The sequence below is a fragment of the Hyperolius riggenbachi genome, chromosome 9 (genome assembly GCF_040937935.1).
Source record: "Hyperolius riggenbachi isolate aHypRig1 chromosome 9, aHypRig1.pri, whole genome shotgun sequence".
In the NCBI taxonomy this organism is placed as follows: Eukaryota; Metazoa; Chordata; class Amphibia; order Anura; family Hyperoliidae; genus Hyperolius; species Hyperolius riggenbachi.
In genome coordinates this window covers 19,915,927-19,933,580 of record NC_090654.1, presented here as the reverse complement: position 1 = coordinate 19,933,580, position 17,654 = coordinate 19,915,927, and the positions used below count along the sequence as shown (strand labels likewise).

At 44.5% G+C, this 17,654-nt stretch overlaps 1 protein-coding gene across 4 annotated transcripts in view; it reads right to left on the bottom strand.

Moving 5' to 3' along the window:
* The window catches only part of LOC137531492 (high affinity immunoglobulin gamma Fc receptor I-like), a 117,792-nt gene that overhangs the window by 95,035 nt on the left and 5,103 nt on the right, over positions 1-17,654 (bottom strand). For 3 of the 4 annotated variants that reach the window (XM_068251405.1, XM_068251407.1, XM_068251408.1), the window contains exons 2-4: positions 14,786-14,922; positions 12,730-12,750; positions 2,858-3,115 (exon numbers count right to left, since the gene is read on the bottom strand). In XM_068251405.1, coding sequence (XP_068107506.1) covers positions 2,858-3,115; positions 12,730-12,750; positions 14,786-14,816 — 310 coding nt within the window. In that variant the 5' untranslated portion in view covers positions 14,817-14,922. The remainder of the gene's footprint in view (positions 1-2,857; positions 3,116-12,729; positions 12,751-14,785; positions 14,923-17,654) is intronic. The other variant, XM_068251406.1, reaches the window with a different exon arrangement.

Genomic DNA, 17,654 nt, shown 5'->3' with positions numbered 1-17,654 from the left:
TTGCCACAAGCAATACTTTAAAGTGGACCTGATCTCTTGCACCGGACAGAAGGAAAACAAAGAGAAATCCACCCTGTATGTATTTAGAGAGTCTAGCCAGTCTAATTCCCCCCTCATCTGTGACTAAACACCAACTGTAATTTGATATTTCAGCTGTGTCAGCTCAGAAATCTTGACAGTCCTTGGCAGAGCAGCTAATTTGTAAACACAGGATGTTAACAATATGTCTGCTTCCATGAAAGCAGGAAGTAGACACACTGCAGATGTATTGCAGGATTTCTATCACCTATAACAAAGAAATGTTTTTTCTTTAGAGGTCATTATGCTGTTGCTTATCTTTTAGAGCAGAGAGGAAGTTCAGGAGTTCTGGTCAGATTTAATACAGTATGTGCATGTCATGTTAATCCCAGGTTTAGATTGGTTCTAGTAACCTTGTCTACTAACAACTTTAATTTTCCATTGATAAGTATATATAATTATTTAAAGCCAAACTTCAAATACAAATCAGAAGGCCCCATCTAATTGCTTAAAGAGTACTTAAAGGGCAACTGAAGTGAGAGTGCCATATTTATTTCCCCTTAAACAATACCTGTTGCCTGGCAGCCCTGCTAATCTGTTTGCCTGCAGTAGTGTCTGAATCACACCAGAAACGAGCATGCAGCTAATCTTGTCAGATCTGACAAAAATGTCAGAAACACCTGATCTGCTGCATGCTTGTTCATGGGCTATGGCTGAAAGTATTAGAGACAGAGGATCAGCAGCACAGCCAGGCAACTGGTATTGCTTAACCACTTAAGGACTAGGGGATTTTTCCCTGAGCTGTGCTGGGTGGGCTCTTCAGCCCCCAGCACAGATCGTGTTTGGTGGAGGGCGATCAGACTTCCGCCCTTTTTTTCCCCACTAGGGGGATGTCCTGCTGGGGGGATCTAATCGCCGCCGGCTACTTGTGCCTTGCGGGGGGGGGCTCCTCGAAGCCCCCTCCGCAGTGCTATTCTGCCCTCCCTTTCCGTCCCTCCCCCCCCTCCTCTCTACGGGTGGTACAGGACGACGATCCGTCCTGTACTGCCTCGATAGGCTTCAGCCTATCAGATGCCAGTGATCCCCAGCCCATCAGAGGCCAGGGATCGCCGATCTCCTTTACGGCGCTGCTGTATGCTGTAAACACCGGAGATTTCTTCCCCGCGTGTTTACATTTAGCCTGAGAGCCGCAATCGTAGGCTCGCAGGCTGTTCACGGAGACACCCTCCGTGAACTGACATGGAACGGCCCTCGAACACCACTGCGACCTGCCGACGCCTATCGGCGTTAGGCAGTCGTTAAGTGGTTAAAAGGAAATAAACACTGTATGGCAGCCTCCATATACCTCTCACTTCAGTTGTCTTTTAAAGTAAAAAAAAGACAGAGCCTATAATGACATGCTCTGTGTTAAAGTGGATCCGAGATGAACTTTTACACATTGCATAATTGTGTTCCTTACATATAGTTTATAGGGCATTCCTCAAGCCAAATACTTTTTTCTTTTTGTTTTAATACTCCAATTCCCTATAAACTAAACAAGCCTCGCCCACAGCTTCTCCAAAACGACAAGGCCCTCAGACCCATGTAGCAAGGAGCTCAGTCTCAGTATGGGAGCTCAGTCTGGGCAGGAGGAGGAGGCTACTAGCCAGTGATTTCAGAGGCAGAGGGGAGGAGGGAGTGAGCTGAGGGCTGGAGATGCAGTTGCAGATTACCTGTGTAATGATGACAAACAGAACATGGCCGCTCTCATTGTATCACAGGCATAATTAATAATATTCTATTGAAGCTGTGTGCAGCTAGATATGCTGTGTAAATCTCAACTTTAGATAAGATATATAGACAAGTTACTTGTTATAGTTAGTTTTTCATCTCGGATCCGTTTTAAGGATACAGGATGGGCTACACACCTGAAACAAGCATGTGGATAATCCACTCACAGTCAGACTTAAAGAGAAACTCCAACCAAGAATTGAACTTTATCCCAATCAGTAGCTGATGCCCCCTTTTACATGAGAAATAGAATGATTTTCACAAACAGACCATCAGGGGGCGCTGTGTGACTGATTTTGTGCTGAAACCACTCCCACTAGAAGCTCTGAATACCGCGGTACTCCTGGCAAACTGCCACAATGTAACAATGTTCACAGACAGGAAATGGCTGTTTACAGCTGTCTAACAGCCAGAACAGCTAGAAACAGCTCCATAACATGCCCACAGTAACAATGTCACCATGTAATACATGTCAGAATGTGAATCTGGGAGAGGAAAGATTTTACAATGAGCAAACACTGACTAAATCATTTATACATAATTATGGTAAAAATGAAGCACTTTTTTTATTACATTATTTTCACTGGAGTTCCTCTTTAAGTCAGAAACATCTTATCTGATGGTAAAGGGTATTAGAGGCAGAGACTCAGCAGGGCAGCCAGGCAATGAGCATTGTTTAAAAGGAAATAAATATGTCATACTTCATATCCTTCTCACTTCAGGGGCTTGATTCACTGAACCGTGCTAACTCACAGCACGGCCGCGCTAGCGTTTTCATGCGCAATTGTGAAAATTCACACGCAATAACAAATTTTTGCCCACGATTGTGTGCGAAAATTCACGATTGCGCATGAAAATTCGCGATTGCGCGCAAAAACGCACGTGAAAAAGCTAGCGCGGCCGTGCTATGAAACGGTTAGCACGGTTTAGTGAATCAAGCCTCAGAGTGGCCAGCAAGCTTAGCCTGCGCTTCATGGTCTCCACAATACTGACTAGAGATGACCAGAGTAACAGCTATGACAGCATATCTTGCTAACTCAGTTATGAGACTTGACGTGCTTTAACTCACTCTCACTGACTTCCAACTGGACAGGATCACTTTGAACGCCTTCTCCACATCGACATCTGTAAGTGCCAGCATGTTTTAACTCCACTTTAAATTCCATTGTCTGACCAGAAGGAATAAGTTGATAGTCGTCTTTGTACCAATAATACCTCTGATTCCTCTGCTCAGAAGTCTCCGCACTGCATGTTAATGATATTGATGTGCCCGTGAAGATCTTCTTCCAGTTGGGTTCAAAGATCACCACTGGCTGGTCTGCAGCACCTACACAATGAAGATTATGGGAAAAAGCAAGACTCAGTGTTAGAGAGAAAGCTGGTTGTATAAAATATGTCCAGTGGCGGCTCCAGTTTAAATTTTTTTGGGGAGGCTCAAAAGGGGCACAATGGTTGGCAGGCGGGGCTCAGGGGCACCCCCCCCCATCCAAAAAAAAAGGTAAGGCGCGAGTGTGACATCCTAAGTCAGTCAGGTAATGTCAGGTATACCTGCCAACTGTATAGGTAATATAGGTAATAAAGCTGCCCCAGTATAGGTAGCATAGTTGCCCCAGTATATGTAATAAAGTTGTCCCCAGTATAGGTAGCTAGTATAGTTGCCAGTAGTATAGATAATATAGTTGCCCCAGCCAGTATAGTTTCCCCCAGTATAAGTAGTATAGTTGCCCGTAGTATAGTTGCCTGTAGTATAGTTGCCACAGTATAGATAGTATAGTTGCCCCAGTGTAGCTAGTATAGTTGCCCCAGTGTAGCTAGTATAGTTGCCCTCAGTATAGGTAGTATAGTTGCCCCTAGTGTAGCTAGTATAGTTTCCCCCAGTATAGGTAGTATAGTTGTTCGTAGTATAGTTGGCACCAGTGTAGCTAGTATAGTTGCCACAGTATAGATAGTATAGTTGCCCCCAGTGTAGCTAGTATAGTTGCCCTTAGTATAGGTAGTATAGTTGCCTGTAGTATAGTTGCCCTCAGTATAGGTAGTACAGTTGCCCCCAGTGTAGCTAGTATAGTTTCCCCCAGTATAGGTAGTATAGTTGCTCGTAGTATAGTTGCCACCAGTGTAGCTAGTATAGTTGCCACAGTATAGATAGTATAGTTGCCCCCAGTGTAGCTAGTATAGTTGCCCTCAGTATAGGTAGTATAGTTGCCCGTAGTATAGTTGCCCTCAGTATAGGTAGTATAGTTGCCCCCAGTGTAGCTAGTATAGTTTCCCCAGTATAGATAGTATAGTTGCCTCCAGTGAAGGTAGTATAAATGCCCCAGGAGGGGGAAGCAGCGCAAGAAGAAGGGGCAGCGGGGAGAGGGGCGGGGAGGGGGGCCAGAACCTCCCCTCACCTGGGTCCCCTCCTCTTGCTTCTGTCCCCCTCCATATATATGCGGCGGCAAGCATGTGGGCAGGCGGAGAATTACTCAACTCATTTCTGCATTCCAAGCGCTGGAGCGCAGCGTCACCGTCGCCACCGGTCTCTCACAGAATGTCAGCTGGGGCTTGAGCCCAGGTAAGCCCCAGTGTGGAACCGCCACTGAATATGTCCCAATTAAAGTGTACCTGAGGTGACGTGACATGATTAGATAAACATGTATGTACTGTGCAAAACATGTTAATAACCAGGCAAGTCATTTATTTAGGAGTAGGAGAATAAATACCAAAATAAATACCAAATTGCCAGCAGGGGAGAGCCCACTGGCAAGAAAAGCTCTATGCCTGTACTATAAAGCCGGAGGATGTGAGTGCAATTTATGAATAATTTATTGTTTTTAGTGAAACATGTTTGCGCTATTATCGATGTTATTATTCTGAGGTTATGGCATGCTGGAGATGGTTGTGACAACGCAGTAAAGTTGAGGTTTGACCGAGAGGGGTGAGGGGAGCCCATTGAATGCCACGCAGGCACAGTGGACCATTGTGATGGTGGTCACAACTACTCGGTGCGTTGTTCACCAAACAGGTGTTGTTGGTGGAAGTAATTAGTCTCAGTAAAGCTGTTGAGCGCTGACAAGATATTGGAAAGTATATTGGAGGTGGAACTCGACCTGAATTTGGGACTGAACCAGCATATGAGAGACTTGCCTGTATTGAATAGATTCATAACTGAGTTTATGTCTACTATTGCCATGTGTATGGACTGTAACTAGTATTGTACTGTATATAGGGAGGAGTGTAACTGGAACAATTGACTCTAGTGAGAACACTCTGTTGCAGCATCTGGTGTGAGCGCTAAGTGGTAGTAGAAGGGTGTAATAAATACAAAGGGGCCAGGTGTGTTCCTGACATTTTGCTGTTGTGTACTCCTACCCCTACTGCCTGATGAAGCGGGTATAGGCCTGCGAAACGCGTTGTGATTAACCCTTGGAGTGTACCAATAAATATATCTTGGTTGAATACACTGCTTGTTGTGTCTGCTTGAAGGAAGGAAGTCCACCACTGCCTCCTAAGCATTTTTAAACTTTTTAAATATTGATCTTATTCTTTTGGCGCCTCTGTTCAATTGACAATAATAAATACAATTGTTTGTTTCATCAGTTTATTTTCCCCTCAGGATCACTTTAAGTGGCTCAGTGAAGTGAATAAACTATAGATATGATATAAATCAATGCTGGATGTACGTCTGGCTCACGAACACATAAAGGACTAATTTGTGACTCCACAAAAGTAGTAGTGATGCATAACGGCTCTTTCTTTGGGACATACTACACTGATGTAATAGCCTGTCGTTGCCAGTTTCTTTTTACCACCTTTGCATAGATATGAATGTTTTACTGACTACCCCCCCCCCCCACACACACACACACCTCCAAAAACAAAAACAAAAAAACATGATCTGAAAAAGTGCTGAAAGTTAGTGCCCGAGGGGCAGAAAGGGAACTCTGCTGAAAACGGCAGGTAAGGGGGGTGAAATCCCGAAGGAATGTTGACTAAATTGCATCACAATAGGTGAAACAAAGGCAAAAGTGATGAAAATATAAAGGTCATCAGAGGAAAATGAATGTGGGGTTTTGGTGCAAATAATGACCAGAGTTTTCTGACCTTCACAAGGTTAATCGCAAATATCTTGATTCCCTTGGAAAGCAGTGGATCTTTGGGAATGGATGTGAAATGAGCCAAAAACAACAGATGTATGATTAAATGTACCATAATTGAACTCCTTTCAGAAGCATTATAGATCAAGGCCTGCCTACTTCCTTCTTGGGGGAGTCCCACATCTTTAAACTACATGGAAACAGATTAATACCAGCACCAAGTGACCCCCTATATCAGTGGCATAACTACAATTCCCCAATTGTCCCCCAGAGTTTGCAAACAAACGTGTTCTATTTAACAAACACATTGGCAAACTTTGTGTCTTTTGCTTAGCTGCTCCCAAGGTTTTAAATTTAGGTTAGGTCACTTGCACGGAGGTTTGCCTCACCGTGGCGCAAGTGTCTAGTATAATATACTTTGCATGCAAACCATATTGGAAACTAAAGTTCCTCCTAGTTTAATAAATGGTAGCACTTGTCTTGGATGCAGGGCATGCATTTTTTAGTCTGGCAGAGGCAGTGTATGCCTGTGCGATTAACCATTCAATTGCAACATGTGTTTATGGATGCACAGCCTTTCCCCCACCTTTCCTTAACTTTGTAACTATGTAACTGTCATGTTAGCTGCTCCCAGCCCCTCCTCCTGAGTTTCCTGTTTGCATGATAAGTAGTAGCAGATTTGCATATGATTTGCATCTGAATTGAATGCAAAGTGTGCAGAAAATCGATTTAGGTGCTGCACACTGAGCTGGTGGTCATTTCAGATGCAGCCTTAGTGGTATGCCCTGGTGTTCTCCTCGCTGTTCAAACAAATGTAAGTTACACATTTTTTAGGTTTAGCTGCTCCCAAGGTTTTAAATTTAGGTTAGGTCACTTGCCCGGAGGTTTGCCTCACCGTGGTGCAAGTGTCTAGTATAATATACTTTGCATGCAAACCATATTGGAAGCTAAAGTACCTCCTAGTTTAATAAATGTTAGCACTTGTCTTGGATGCAGGGCATGCATTTTTTATTCTGGCAGAGGCAGTGTATGCCTGTGCGATTAACCATTCAATTGCAACATGTGTTTATGGATGCACAGCCTTTCCCCCCACCTTTTCTTAACTTTGTAACTATGTAACTGTCATGTTAGCTGCTCCCAGCCCCTCCTCCTGAGTTTCCTGTTTGCATGATAAGTAGTAGCAGATTTGCATATGATTTGCATCTGAATTGAATGCAAAGTGTGCAGAAAATCTATTTAGGTGCTGCACACTGAGCTGGTGGTCATTTCAGATGCAGCCTTAGTGGTATGCGCTGGTGTTCTCCTCGCTGTTCAAACAAATGTAAGTTACACATTTTTTAGGTTTAGCTGCTCCCAAGGTTTTAAATTTAGGTTAGGTCACTTGCCCGGAGGTTTGCCTCACCGTGGTGCAAGTGTCTAGTATAATATACTTTGCATGCAAACCATATTGGAAGCTAAAGTACCTCCTAGTTTAATAAATGTTAGCACTTGTCTTGGATGCAGGGCATGCATTTTTCAGTCTGGCAGAGGTGGTGTATGCCGGTGCGATTAACCATTCAATTGCAACATGTGTTTAGGGATGCGCAGCCTTTCCCCCCCCACCTTTCCTAAACTTTGTGTCTGCTTGGAGAAGGTAAGTCCACCATTGTCTCCTTGTGGTTTTTTTTTATATAATTTATTGGAGAAAAGAATTCCACATATAACTCAACAAACCACAAATTATAGAACATTGATACCACAAACTTTGAAGGTATAAATCTCAATATTATATATCAAAATAAGAGAACATAGCCCCCTTTGCCCTTTATCCACCACATTTTCAATCCCTTTATGCAAATCAAAAGAAAAGATTCCTCCCATGTCCCCTCCCCCCCAGGCCCACACATTTAAGAATCTCAAATAATCAAATAAATCATCTAGCGAGATTATCCTGGCCCACCAATTACATGAATCAACATACCTAAGAATAGCAATTCCTTTTTTACCTCTTGGAGACCAGTTCCCTGCATCCTCATCACAACTGCATAATCAAACTAATTCCGAAATTCAAACCATCTCTCCCGTTTATCTTTAAATATCCCCAGTCTATCCTGCTGAAGAGCTATCTGATTTTCAGCATCTTTTAATGAATTAACTTTACCCATCCAATCTCTAAGGGGTGGAGGGTCCCGACATCTCCATTTAACTGGAATCATTCCCTTTGCACCTATTAATAATTTGGAAAAACTAAACAGAGGACACCAAGAGCCCAATAGTGCAATATTGTCTGGTAAGCTCAATATATAATGTAATGTCAAAGGTTCTTATACTCACAAAGGTGGGTTACCATCAGGCAACCACTTGACAGGCAGGTGGGGAGTATTAGTACCTGACCCCACTCAGGTATAAAAGTCGCTCTCTGTAGATAGGAAAATGGGGAAAGAACCCCTCCACCAGGGGTGGACTTAATCGTGCTGTAATATGTACGAACAGAGGCGCCAAACAGAGTAAAACAATGTTCTAAAAATGATAAAAAGAGGGAAGTCGAGGTGGACTTACCTCCCTCTGGTAGTGGACATACACTCAAATGCAGAGTAAAAGATATACAATTTATTCACAGCTCTATAAAATCGCAACGCGTTTCGCGGTCAACAGTCCCCCTTCATCATAAAGCTTGTGAGCGCCTCTGTTCACAGCGGCGCTCATACGCTTTATGGACCTGAACCAGTTTTATATGCTCCTGTACTGCCTGATGAAGCGGGACTGTTGACCGCGAAACGCGTTGCGATTTTATGGAGCTGTGAATAAATTGTATATTTTTACTCTGCATTTGAGTATATGTCCACTACCAGAGGGAGGTAAGTCCACCTCGACTTCCCTCTTTTTATCATTTTTAGAACATTGTTTTACTCTGCTTGGCGCCTCTGTTCGTACATATAACAGCAGCATTAATAATTGGGGAACAATCGATCTCTTGTAACTGTAAATAGAACTCACCGTATCATGCAATAACACTATCGGCGGTTCCCAGTTAACAGAAGAATCCATAATCTTATTAATGCACTTTAACACCTTCTCCCAAAAGCTCACAATTACAGGACCCTCCCATACTAAGTGCAGCAATGTACCTTTTTGCCCTACACCCCCTCCAACATCTGTTACTTACATCAGGATACACAGAAGCCAATTTATCCGGTGTTCTATACCACCTAGTTAACCCTCCTGGCGGTTAATTAATTCTGCCAAATAGGCAGAAATACATTTTTTTTTCATGTAAAGCTACCAGAGTGGTAGCTACATGAAACACCACTAGAGGGCGCATGTGTCCCTCTAGTGCAATCGTCGCCGGCATCAATAGCAAACAGGGGAAAGCGTATATAACGTGTTCCCTTGTTTGGCTTTTCCTGTCGCCATGGCGACGATCGGAATGATGTCATGGACGTCAGCTGACGTCCTGACGTCAGACGCCTCCGATCCAGCCCTTAGCGCTGCCCGGAAGTCATTGGTCCGGCAGCGCAGGGCTCTGGTGGGGGGGTGGGGTCCTCTTCTGCCGCTGCGTGCGGGCGATCGCCGTTCAGCGGCGGCGATCAAGGTGTACGCGCGGCTAGCAGAGTGCTAGCTGCGTGTACAGCACTTTAAATGAGGCGAATCGCCACACCAGGGGCTGAGATATCCTCCGTGGCGGCTTACCCCGCCAGCTCGGGGTTACCGCCAGGAAGGTTAAAGGGGAATTGAAGTAAGAGGTATACGGAGGCTGTCATATTTATTTCCTTTTAATCAATACCAGTTGCCTGGCAGCCCTGCTGGTCTATTTCTCTGCAGTAGCAACTGAATAACACCAGAAACAAGCATGCAGCTAGTCTTGTCAGATCTGACTTTAAAGTCCGAAACACCTGATCTGCTGCATGCTTGTTTAGGGGCTATGGCTAATAGTATTAGAGGCAGAGGATCAGCAGGGCTGCCAGGCGACTGGTATTGCTTAAAAGGAAATAAACATGGCAGCCTCCATATACATCTCTCTTCAGTTCCCCTTTAACAAGTTAAGATTAACTTCCTTAATCCTAGAATATACAGATGTGGCATGTGCCAATACACATATTTTCCTTTATTGTTTTTCACTAATAGAGATGCCAAGATCCTCCCCCACCTATCAAGATATCCTGGGAAATATCCAATATCACAAATGTATTTTTTATACAGTGAGGATATCAGATTCAGATGTGAGGGAGAAGCCTCCAATAAAAAAAAAAGCTTTTCAAATTCACATAATCCTATATTGCTCTGGAAAATTCTCTTCTTCTCTGCCACAAAAACTGCTTGTATCTCCAAAAATCAAATACAAATTAACCAAATTCCTCATAGTCATAGTTAAGGATTTCAAATTCCCATTAAACAAAATATCTTTCAAACTCAAAAAAAGTAAAAGAGAGAACCGAGAGCCCAATATGGTGTAGTATGTTAAGATGATTTGATCAAATGATTAAGTGCGAGAAAATTATACTCACAAACATGGGTTACCATTAAGGCAACCACTATAAAGGCAGGTGAGGAGATTAGGCCTGTCCTCACTCAGGACTAAGAAGTTGCTCTCTGTAGTAATGAAACAAGAATGGGGGTAGTACTCCCCTCCACCAGGAGTGGACACAATGGGCCTGATTCACAAAGCGGTGCAAACTTTTTCGCGGACTTTTGCGCACGCAATTTGCCGCGATTCGCGGACTTTTGCGTGTGCAATTTAATTGCGCGCGGAAAAGTCCGCGATCGCGTGAATCGCGGCAAATTGCGCGCGCAAAAGTCCGCGAAAAAGTTTGCACCGCTTTGTGAATCAGGCCCAATGTATTTGAGTGTGGACACTGAGGCGCTATTCCTGTTACTACAGATCTCCTGTTGTCCCCATTTTTGCCTGATGAAGCAGGCTCGACCTGCGAAACGCGTTGCATTCTGTTTGGGGTACTGTATAATAAACGTGTTAACTTACATAAACAGGATTCCTTGTTTGCTTTTGGGAGGCAAGCCCACCACTTCCTCCAAGCATTTTTAAAGGTTTTTATGAATTTTTATCCTGCTGGCGACTCTGTTCCACACTCAAATATCTTTCAAACTCAACCCTTTTCCTCTTCCCCATGCCTCCTCATGTTTTAAACTTTTTAGATACTTTTATCCTTTTGGCGTCTCTGTATCCGTACTACGCTACAATTCCCCATTGTTCACACCCCTTTCTTTGCTTCCCCTCGGTGCCGTTCACAGCCTGGAGGCCCATCTCACAAGGGTCATAAATCCAGTCATCATTCACTTCCATAACAAGTCTAGCCACAAAAACACCTGATCTGAAGTAAAGTCCCCTGTGTCTGAGGAAGGAAATTTTAGTAGTTGGGGCCCCCCAAAGCTCTTGGCACACCTGTTCCCCTCTAGTTATGTCCCTGCCGTAGGTGGTGCCCTAGGTGGTGCCCAGTCAACTCATGTTTTCTCAAGATCTATGCATCAGCCCTTCCTGACGGGGAAGTGTCTTATTATTCTGGAGGTGAAAGTTAAGGGTTCCTAGCCCCTACTAGAGATTGCCAATAAGATGGTGATAATTTTGGGTTGATATACAGTAAATCTTAGCTACTGCATTGGATTGGTCCAGTTCCAGAGGGTTTCTGCTCAGGGTTAAGTTAGGGGAGATTGATTGACTACATAATTCATTTTCTTTGTATCCAATGTTCTAACCTATTCTTTCTTTTCAGCAGTACATTTTATCATACATAGCAAATGTATCACATTTTTCATCACTCTATACTGACAGGTTTAGTGAATTACATTCTTGTCACGTTAAATTGGCACAGTTACCATATTTTTCAGACTATAAGATGCACCTTTTCTCCCCCAAAAGTGTGTGTGTGTGGGGGGGGGGGGGGAGTCACTGCATCTTGTAGTCCAATTGCAAGGATTGGCTTCTGGCCACCAGACACCAGACATGAGGTCAGGAAGGCTGAGGATAGCAGGTAAGAGTCAGGAAGTCCCCGTGTTTTCCTCCTCCATCACCTGTGTCCCCAAAATGAAAGTACCAGATGTTGCGGCAGAATGCCACGTGAGGAACGCCAATCCACCCTCAGCAGTATAAAGGGTGCAAGTGATGAATGCCATTTGGGCTCTTGGAGAACAGCAACTTTTTACAAAATACCCAGATATAAGTCTTGTATACACATACGTGGATTGTGGCGTGGCAGGGGTTGGGACTTGATGCACTAGGCGACTGTTCGGGGCCATGTGCTGTACAGATGCATTGTCAACCTGCAGCTTAACAACACATTCTACTAGGGAAATGAGGCAATGGAGCAGGCAGAATGAGTAGGAGAACATTGAACTTGACCAACATTCACCCCTAGCCGATCCTCCAGGTATCTGAGAACCATCTAACGTGTGTACAAGGCTATAGTCACTGGATCAGATTTAACAGAACCAACAGTGCGGTCATGCTCGTTTGTGTACAGGAATGTGGCCCCAAACTTCAGAGGGTCTCAACGCTGGATTGGTGCTCGGGAGGAGTCTATCGTGGTAAATATATAACTTTTTTATGCTGGAAATGTTAAGGTTTGTTTAGAAGCAAAATGGCACCCGAGACCAGTGGATCAGTTGCTCAACAACCTTGATTTGAACATCTCTTCTGGTTTTGTTCCAGTTCTCCCTGCCCTGGTCCTGATAAATCTACCTCGCTGTGTATAAATTAACCAGATGACCACCAAGCTGCAGTATGAAAGATGGACTTTAAGAGTAAAAAAAAAAATTGAAAGAAAAAAACACACACATAAGACATAAAACTGGCAAAGAAAAAACAGAAAACCCATGAATGTACAATATGAAAACACACAAAGAAATTCATAAAATCCATAAAATATTTACTTACAGGAGGGATCTGTGACCAGCACTAAAATATACCAGAAAAAATAAACATATAAATAAACTGTACAGCAATTAAGGTATACATGTATTTTTTTTATTACTGTAAATATGCATTTATATACGTGGGCACATATTCCACAGTGCTTTACAGAGAAAATTCTGCAAGTTGCATTGCTGCGGTGTATTATCTCGACCTAGTTTGTGCTGAATTGTTTACATGCCTGGACCCCGACCAGCTCTAAAAATAGCCAGCAGGAATCAGAAGAGGCCTTCCATAAAGTCTTGTCCCCTTCCTCACCCATCCCCACCAGATTTCTATCCATCTCCATCAACGATCTATCCATCCCCACCTCCTACCCATCAACTTTTTATCCATCCCTACTCCATATCCAAAAATGTTCTATGCATTGCCACCTCATACCTATACATTTTCTATGCAGCTCCACCCCATCTCCACCAACTTTCTATCCATCCTGCCATATCTCCATCAACATTCTATCTATTCCAATTCCATCTTTAACAATTTTCTATCCATTACCACCTCATACCCATACATTTTCTATCCATCTCCATCCCACATCAATTTTCCATCCATTCTTAACCCGACTCCATCTGGCTACCTGAAAGTGGGGCCTTCTCTGCAGGGGCGCAAATAGAAATCACTGGGCCCTTCTGCAAAACTTTGGATGGGACCCCCTTCCCCCCCTTTGCTCCTCCTCCCCCCTCCCCCCCCCCCCCCCCAAAACAGAAATTTGAAAGGCAGGCCAGGCAGGATATTGGGAAAAAAATACCTTTTCTGTTTGTGTGCTTTCTGCACAGGAAAACTGAGAACCACTGTTAATCAATCGGCTAGTACACCCTTGTATGTGTTTTCCCCATGCAGAGAAAAACAGACAGCAGTGAAGCACTGTACACATTATTTTTATCAATTACATTAGCTTCTGTGATAAAACATGCATTTCACACATACAGACAGAAATGGTGTACAAAAAACACATACAGAAAAACGTACACAGAAAACGGACAGCCCCAGCTTCGTATTCGTTCAGCATCACTAACTACAGAACACAGCACTGGGGGAAGAGGTGGAGGGATGGGCACTGTACACAAGACCCAGTTGCACATTGAATAGGGACCGTCTGCATATCTTTGTCTCATAAACTTTGTAGGATTCCTTATCAGTTGTTGAACAGAAGCAGTAATTAGAACAACTGAGCAGAGAGCAGAAAGCTTTTTCCATCTGTGCCCTTAGTTATCCATCGCTCAGGACAGGAAAAATGAAACTTCTCCCCCCACAGGCCCCCCTCCCCTTTATCCCTTGCAGGGTCTATTGTTACGTCCTTGCTTCTCTGGCTACCCGTACTGGAAAGGGTCTGCATCTGGCTACCTATTATGGAGGGCGCCTAGGGCTACCTATACTGGGGGTTACATCTGCCTACTTATCCTTGGGGGGCTGTGTCTGGCTACCTAATACTGTCATACTGGGGCTCCTCTGGCTAGCTATACTGGGAGAGAGGCCGCATCTTGTACCATAATACTGGGGGCATACCTATACTGAATGGGGCTGTATCTGGCTACCTAATACTGTGGGTTTCTCTGGCTACCGATACTGGGGGTCCCATCTGTCTACCTACACTGGGGGGTTCCTCTGGCTTCCTAAAAATGGGGACTACCTAATACTGGAGGGCACCTCTGGCTACGGTGTCACAACAATGTGCTGGAGTCTGCCGGTGGGTAGATTTTTACCCCCTCGCTGCCCTGAGAGCTATGTAGCTTAGAAACTGCCCTGGTGAGAAGGTCCCAGCCATTCCCCTCTGGTCTACTCAGCGATGGACGCCCATGCTAGATGAAGCCAAGGAACATGTTTATATGATGAAGGTACAGTAGTTGTTGGACTGTCACATCCAACAATCATCTAATGTCTGTGACCTACATACATAACATAGATGTGTTATAGCAATTGGGGGAGGTGCCATGGATTTGGCCTTTGCTCACATAAATGCATTAAATAATAGCAGCCCTTAAGTACATATTGAAAGGAAATTAATTTTCATACTTACAGATTAATAACAGCAAGCCCAGGACTGACATGATGCAGACATCCCGTGAACTGAGCGAGCTCTCTAAATGATGAAGTGGAAAGTTACGATATTAGTTCCTCTTTTTGGTCCAGATGTCGATTGAAGGAGGCTTGTGGCTGTAATTGTGGTTAACACATCACAATTATGTTATGAAATAATTATTCTCCGATTTTTACCTCATATCTTTCACACGCTGCTCATTCTTCAGATTTCAGGCTATTTTCATAAGTTGTGCTTTCCCTAATACAGCATCGGTCCACTTAAAAATTAACTTCACCAGTGCCCAGACTATAAAGGAAGCAAGGTAGTTGTCTATACTGTCCTTTTATGTGAGTGTGACACCTTTTTCTGGTAAGGGGAAGTTGGAATATGTGTGGTGTTGGAACAGGAACAATACATAAGCCCATATGCAAATAACCTTTTTCACCTTTGTTTTATCCTAGGTGATATTTTTAAAATTGTCAATAAAATGCCTTTTAACCTTCTTGGCGGTAACCACAAGCTGAGCTCGGGGTAAGCCGCCGCGTAGGATTTCTCAGGCCCTGCTGGGCCGATTTTCATAATTTTTTTTTTTAAAGTTCAGGTCGATTGCCGCCGTTCGCCGCCGATGCGCCGCGATACAGGCCCCCCCCCCTCGCATACCCCTTGCGCAGCCTGGCCAATCGGCGCCAATCGATGACGTCAGTGACGTCACTCCGTTCGTCGCCATGGCGACGGGGAAGCCCTGAAGGAAATCCCGTTTAGAACGGGATTTCCGGATGGGCATGATTGCCGGCGGCGATCGGAGGGGTGGGAGGGAGGCCGCAGGGAGGGGGGAATCATGTAGCTAGCACTAGGCTAACTGCATGATAAAAAAAAAAATTAGTCTTAAAAAACCTCCCAAGGCCGCGCAGCCGCAGAACATTAGACCGCTAGGAGGGTTAAACCGCCAGCAAGCAAGAACATATTCTGAATAATTTTGATAATACCTTTTCACCTACTTTTGATACTTTTCAGTTGCAAAGTCCTGTAAAGTAATTTTAAATGAAAGATGAAAAAATATCTCGGAGAAAACTCAGGAGAAAAGAGAGAATTGCACCTGGGCCCGTATTCAATTGACTTTTGTCTCCTCAGTTTTCTCCTAGGATGTCATTTTTAATCTTCTCTTTAAAAATTACTTTTTCAGCAGTCTGCAATTAAAAAAGTACAAAAAAGTAGGTTAAAAAGTATTTTCTTTCTTGCTGGGAGCTTGAAAGGCATTTTATTGACAAGGGGCTCGATTCACAAAGCGGTGCTAATAATGGCAGTATTTGTATAGCGCCTTTCTCCTGTCGGACTCAAAGCGCTTGCAAGGCAGCCACTAGAGCGCACTCAGTAGGCAGTAGCAGTGTTAGGGAGTCTCGCCCATAGAACTCCTTACTGAATTACTGGCTTACTGAACAGGCAGAGCCGAGATTCGAACCCAGGTCTCCCATGTCAGAGGCAGAGCCCTTAACCAGTACACCACCCAGCCACTACTAACCCAGTTAGAGACTTTAGGCGTGATAACCATTACACCACGCTGGTGAAAAGCCAGTTTAGGCGTGATAAGTTTAGGCGTGATAAGTTTAGGCATGATAAGTTTAGGCATGATAAGTTTAGATAAGTTTAGACCGCACACAAAGTCCCGCACGCAAAGCAGCGCCATTAAACTCTATGCGAAGTGCACCAGACTTTGCTAGCGCAAAACTTTTGATCAGCTGTGCACTGCGGTGCTAACCCAGTTGGTGCTTAAGCACTTGACGACCAGGGGATTTGTGTCTGATCTGTGCTGCGTAGGCTCTCCAGCCCGCAGCACAGATCGGGATAGAGCCAGGGCAATCAGACTTACCCCCTTTTTTCCCCACTAGGGGGATGTCCTGCTGGGGGGGTCTGATCGCCGGCTTGCTGTGCTTTGCGGGGGGGCTCTTCAAAGCCCCCCGCCGCAGCGTTTTCGGCGCTCCCTCCCTCTCCCTTCCCCTCTGAGCGGCGCAGGACGGATATCCGTCCTGCGCATTGTAGGATAGGCTTCAGCCTATCATATGCCGGCGATCCCTGGCCAATCAAAGGCCGGGCATCGCCGATCTGCCTTACGGCGCTGCTGCGCAGCAGTGCCGTATGATGTAAACAGCGGGGATTTCGTCCCCGCGTGTTTACATTTTGCCGGCGAGCCGCGATCGGCAGCTCTCCGGCTGTTCACGGAGATACCCTCCGTGAACTGACATGGAAAGGGAAACCCGCAGACAACCAGTTTACGCCAGTCGGTGTTAGCTGGTCGTCAAGAGGTTAAACTTATCACACCTAAACTTATCACACCTAAACTTATCATGCCTAAACTTATCACACTTAAACTTATCACACCTAAACTTATCACACCTAAACTTATCACACCTAAACTTATCACACCTGAACTTATTATGCCTAAACTCAGTTTAGGCGTGATAAAGGGCTTTTCACCAGCGTGCTAACTGTTAGCACCGCTTTGTGAATCAGGCCCAAGGTGCGAAAGAAGCACCTAGGAGAAAGCTCAGGAGAAAAAAGGTAATTGAATAGTAGCCCTTGCATTTTGATGAAGGACATTCTGGCTTTTCCTATAATTTTGGTCTAGGGACTTGACCTTCTTACAGGATAAGGTAATGGAAGTAGGTGGGATGCCACCTTCTAAACAGTGTCTGACTAGGAGGTGGAAAAACTAAGGAAATCCACCTGCTGGCCAAGCAGCATACTCCTGTGTTATCACTCACAATAGAAACCTGCAGCAAGTCTTCACTGTGAGCAGCAACACCTGATTACTTCTGATTGGCCAATGGCCATCAAGTGGATTTCCTCAGCTTTTCCAGCTTCCAGTCCG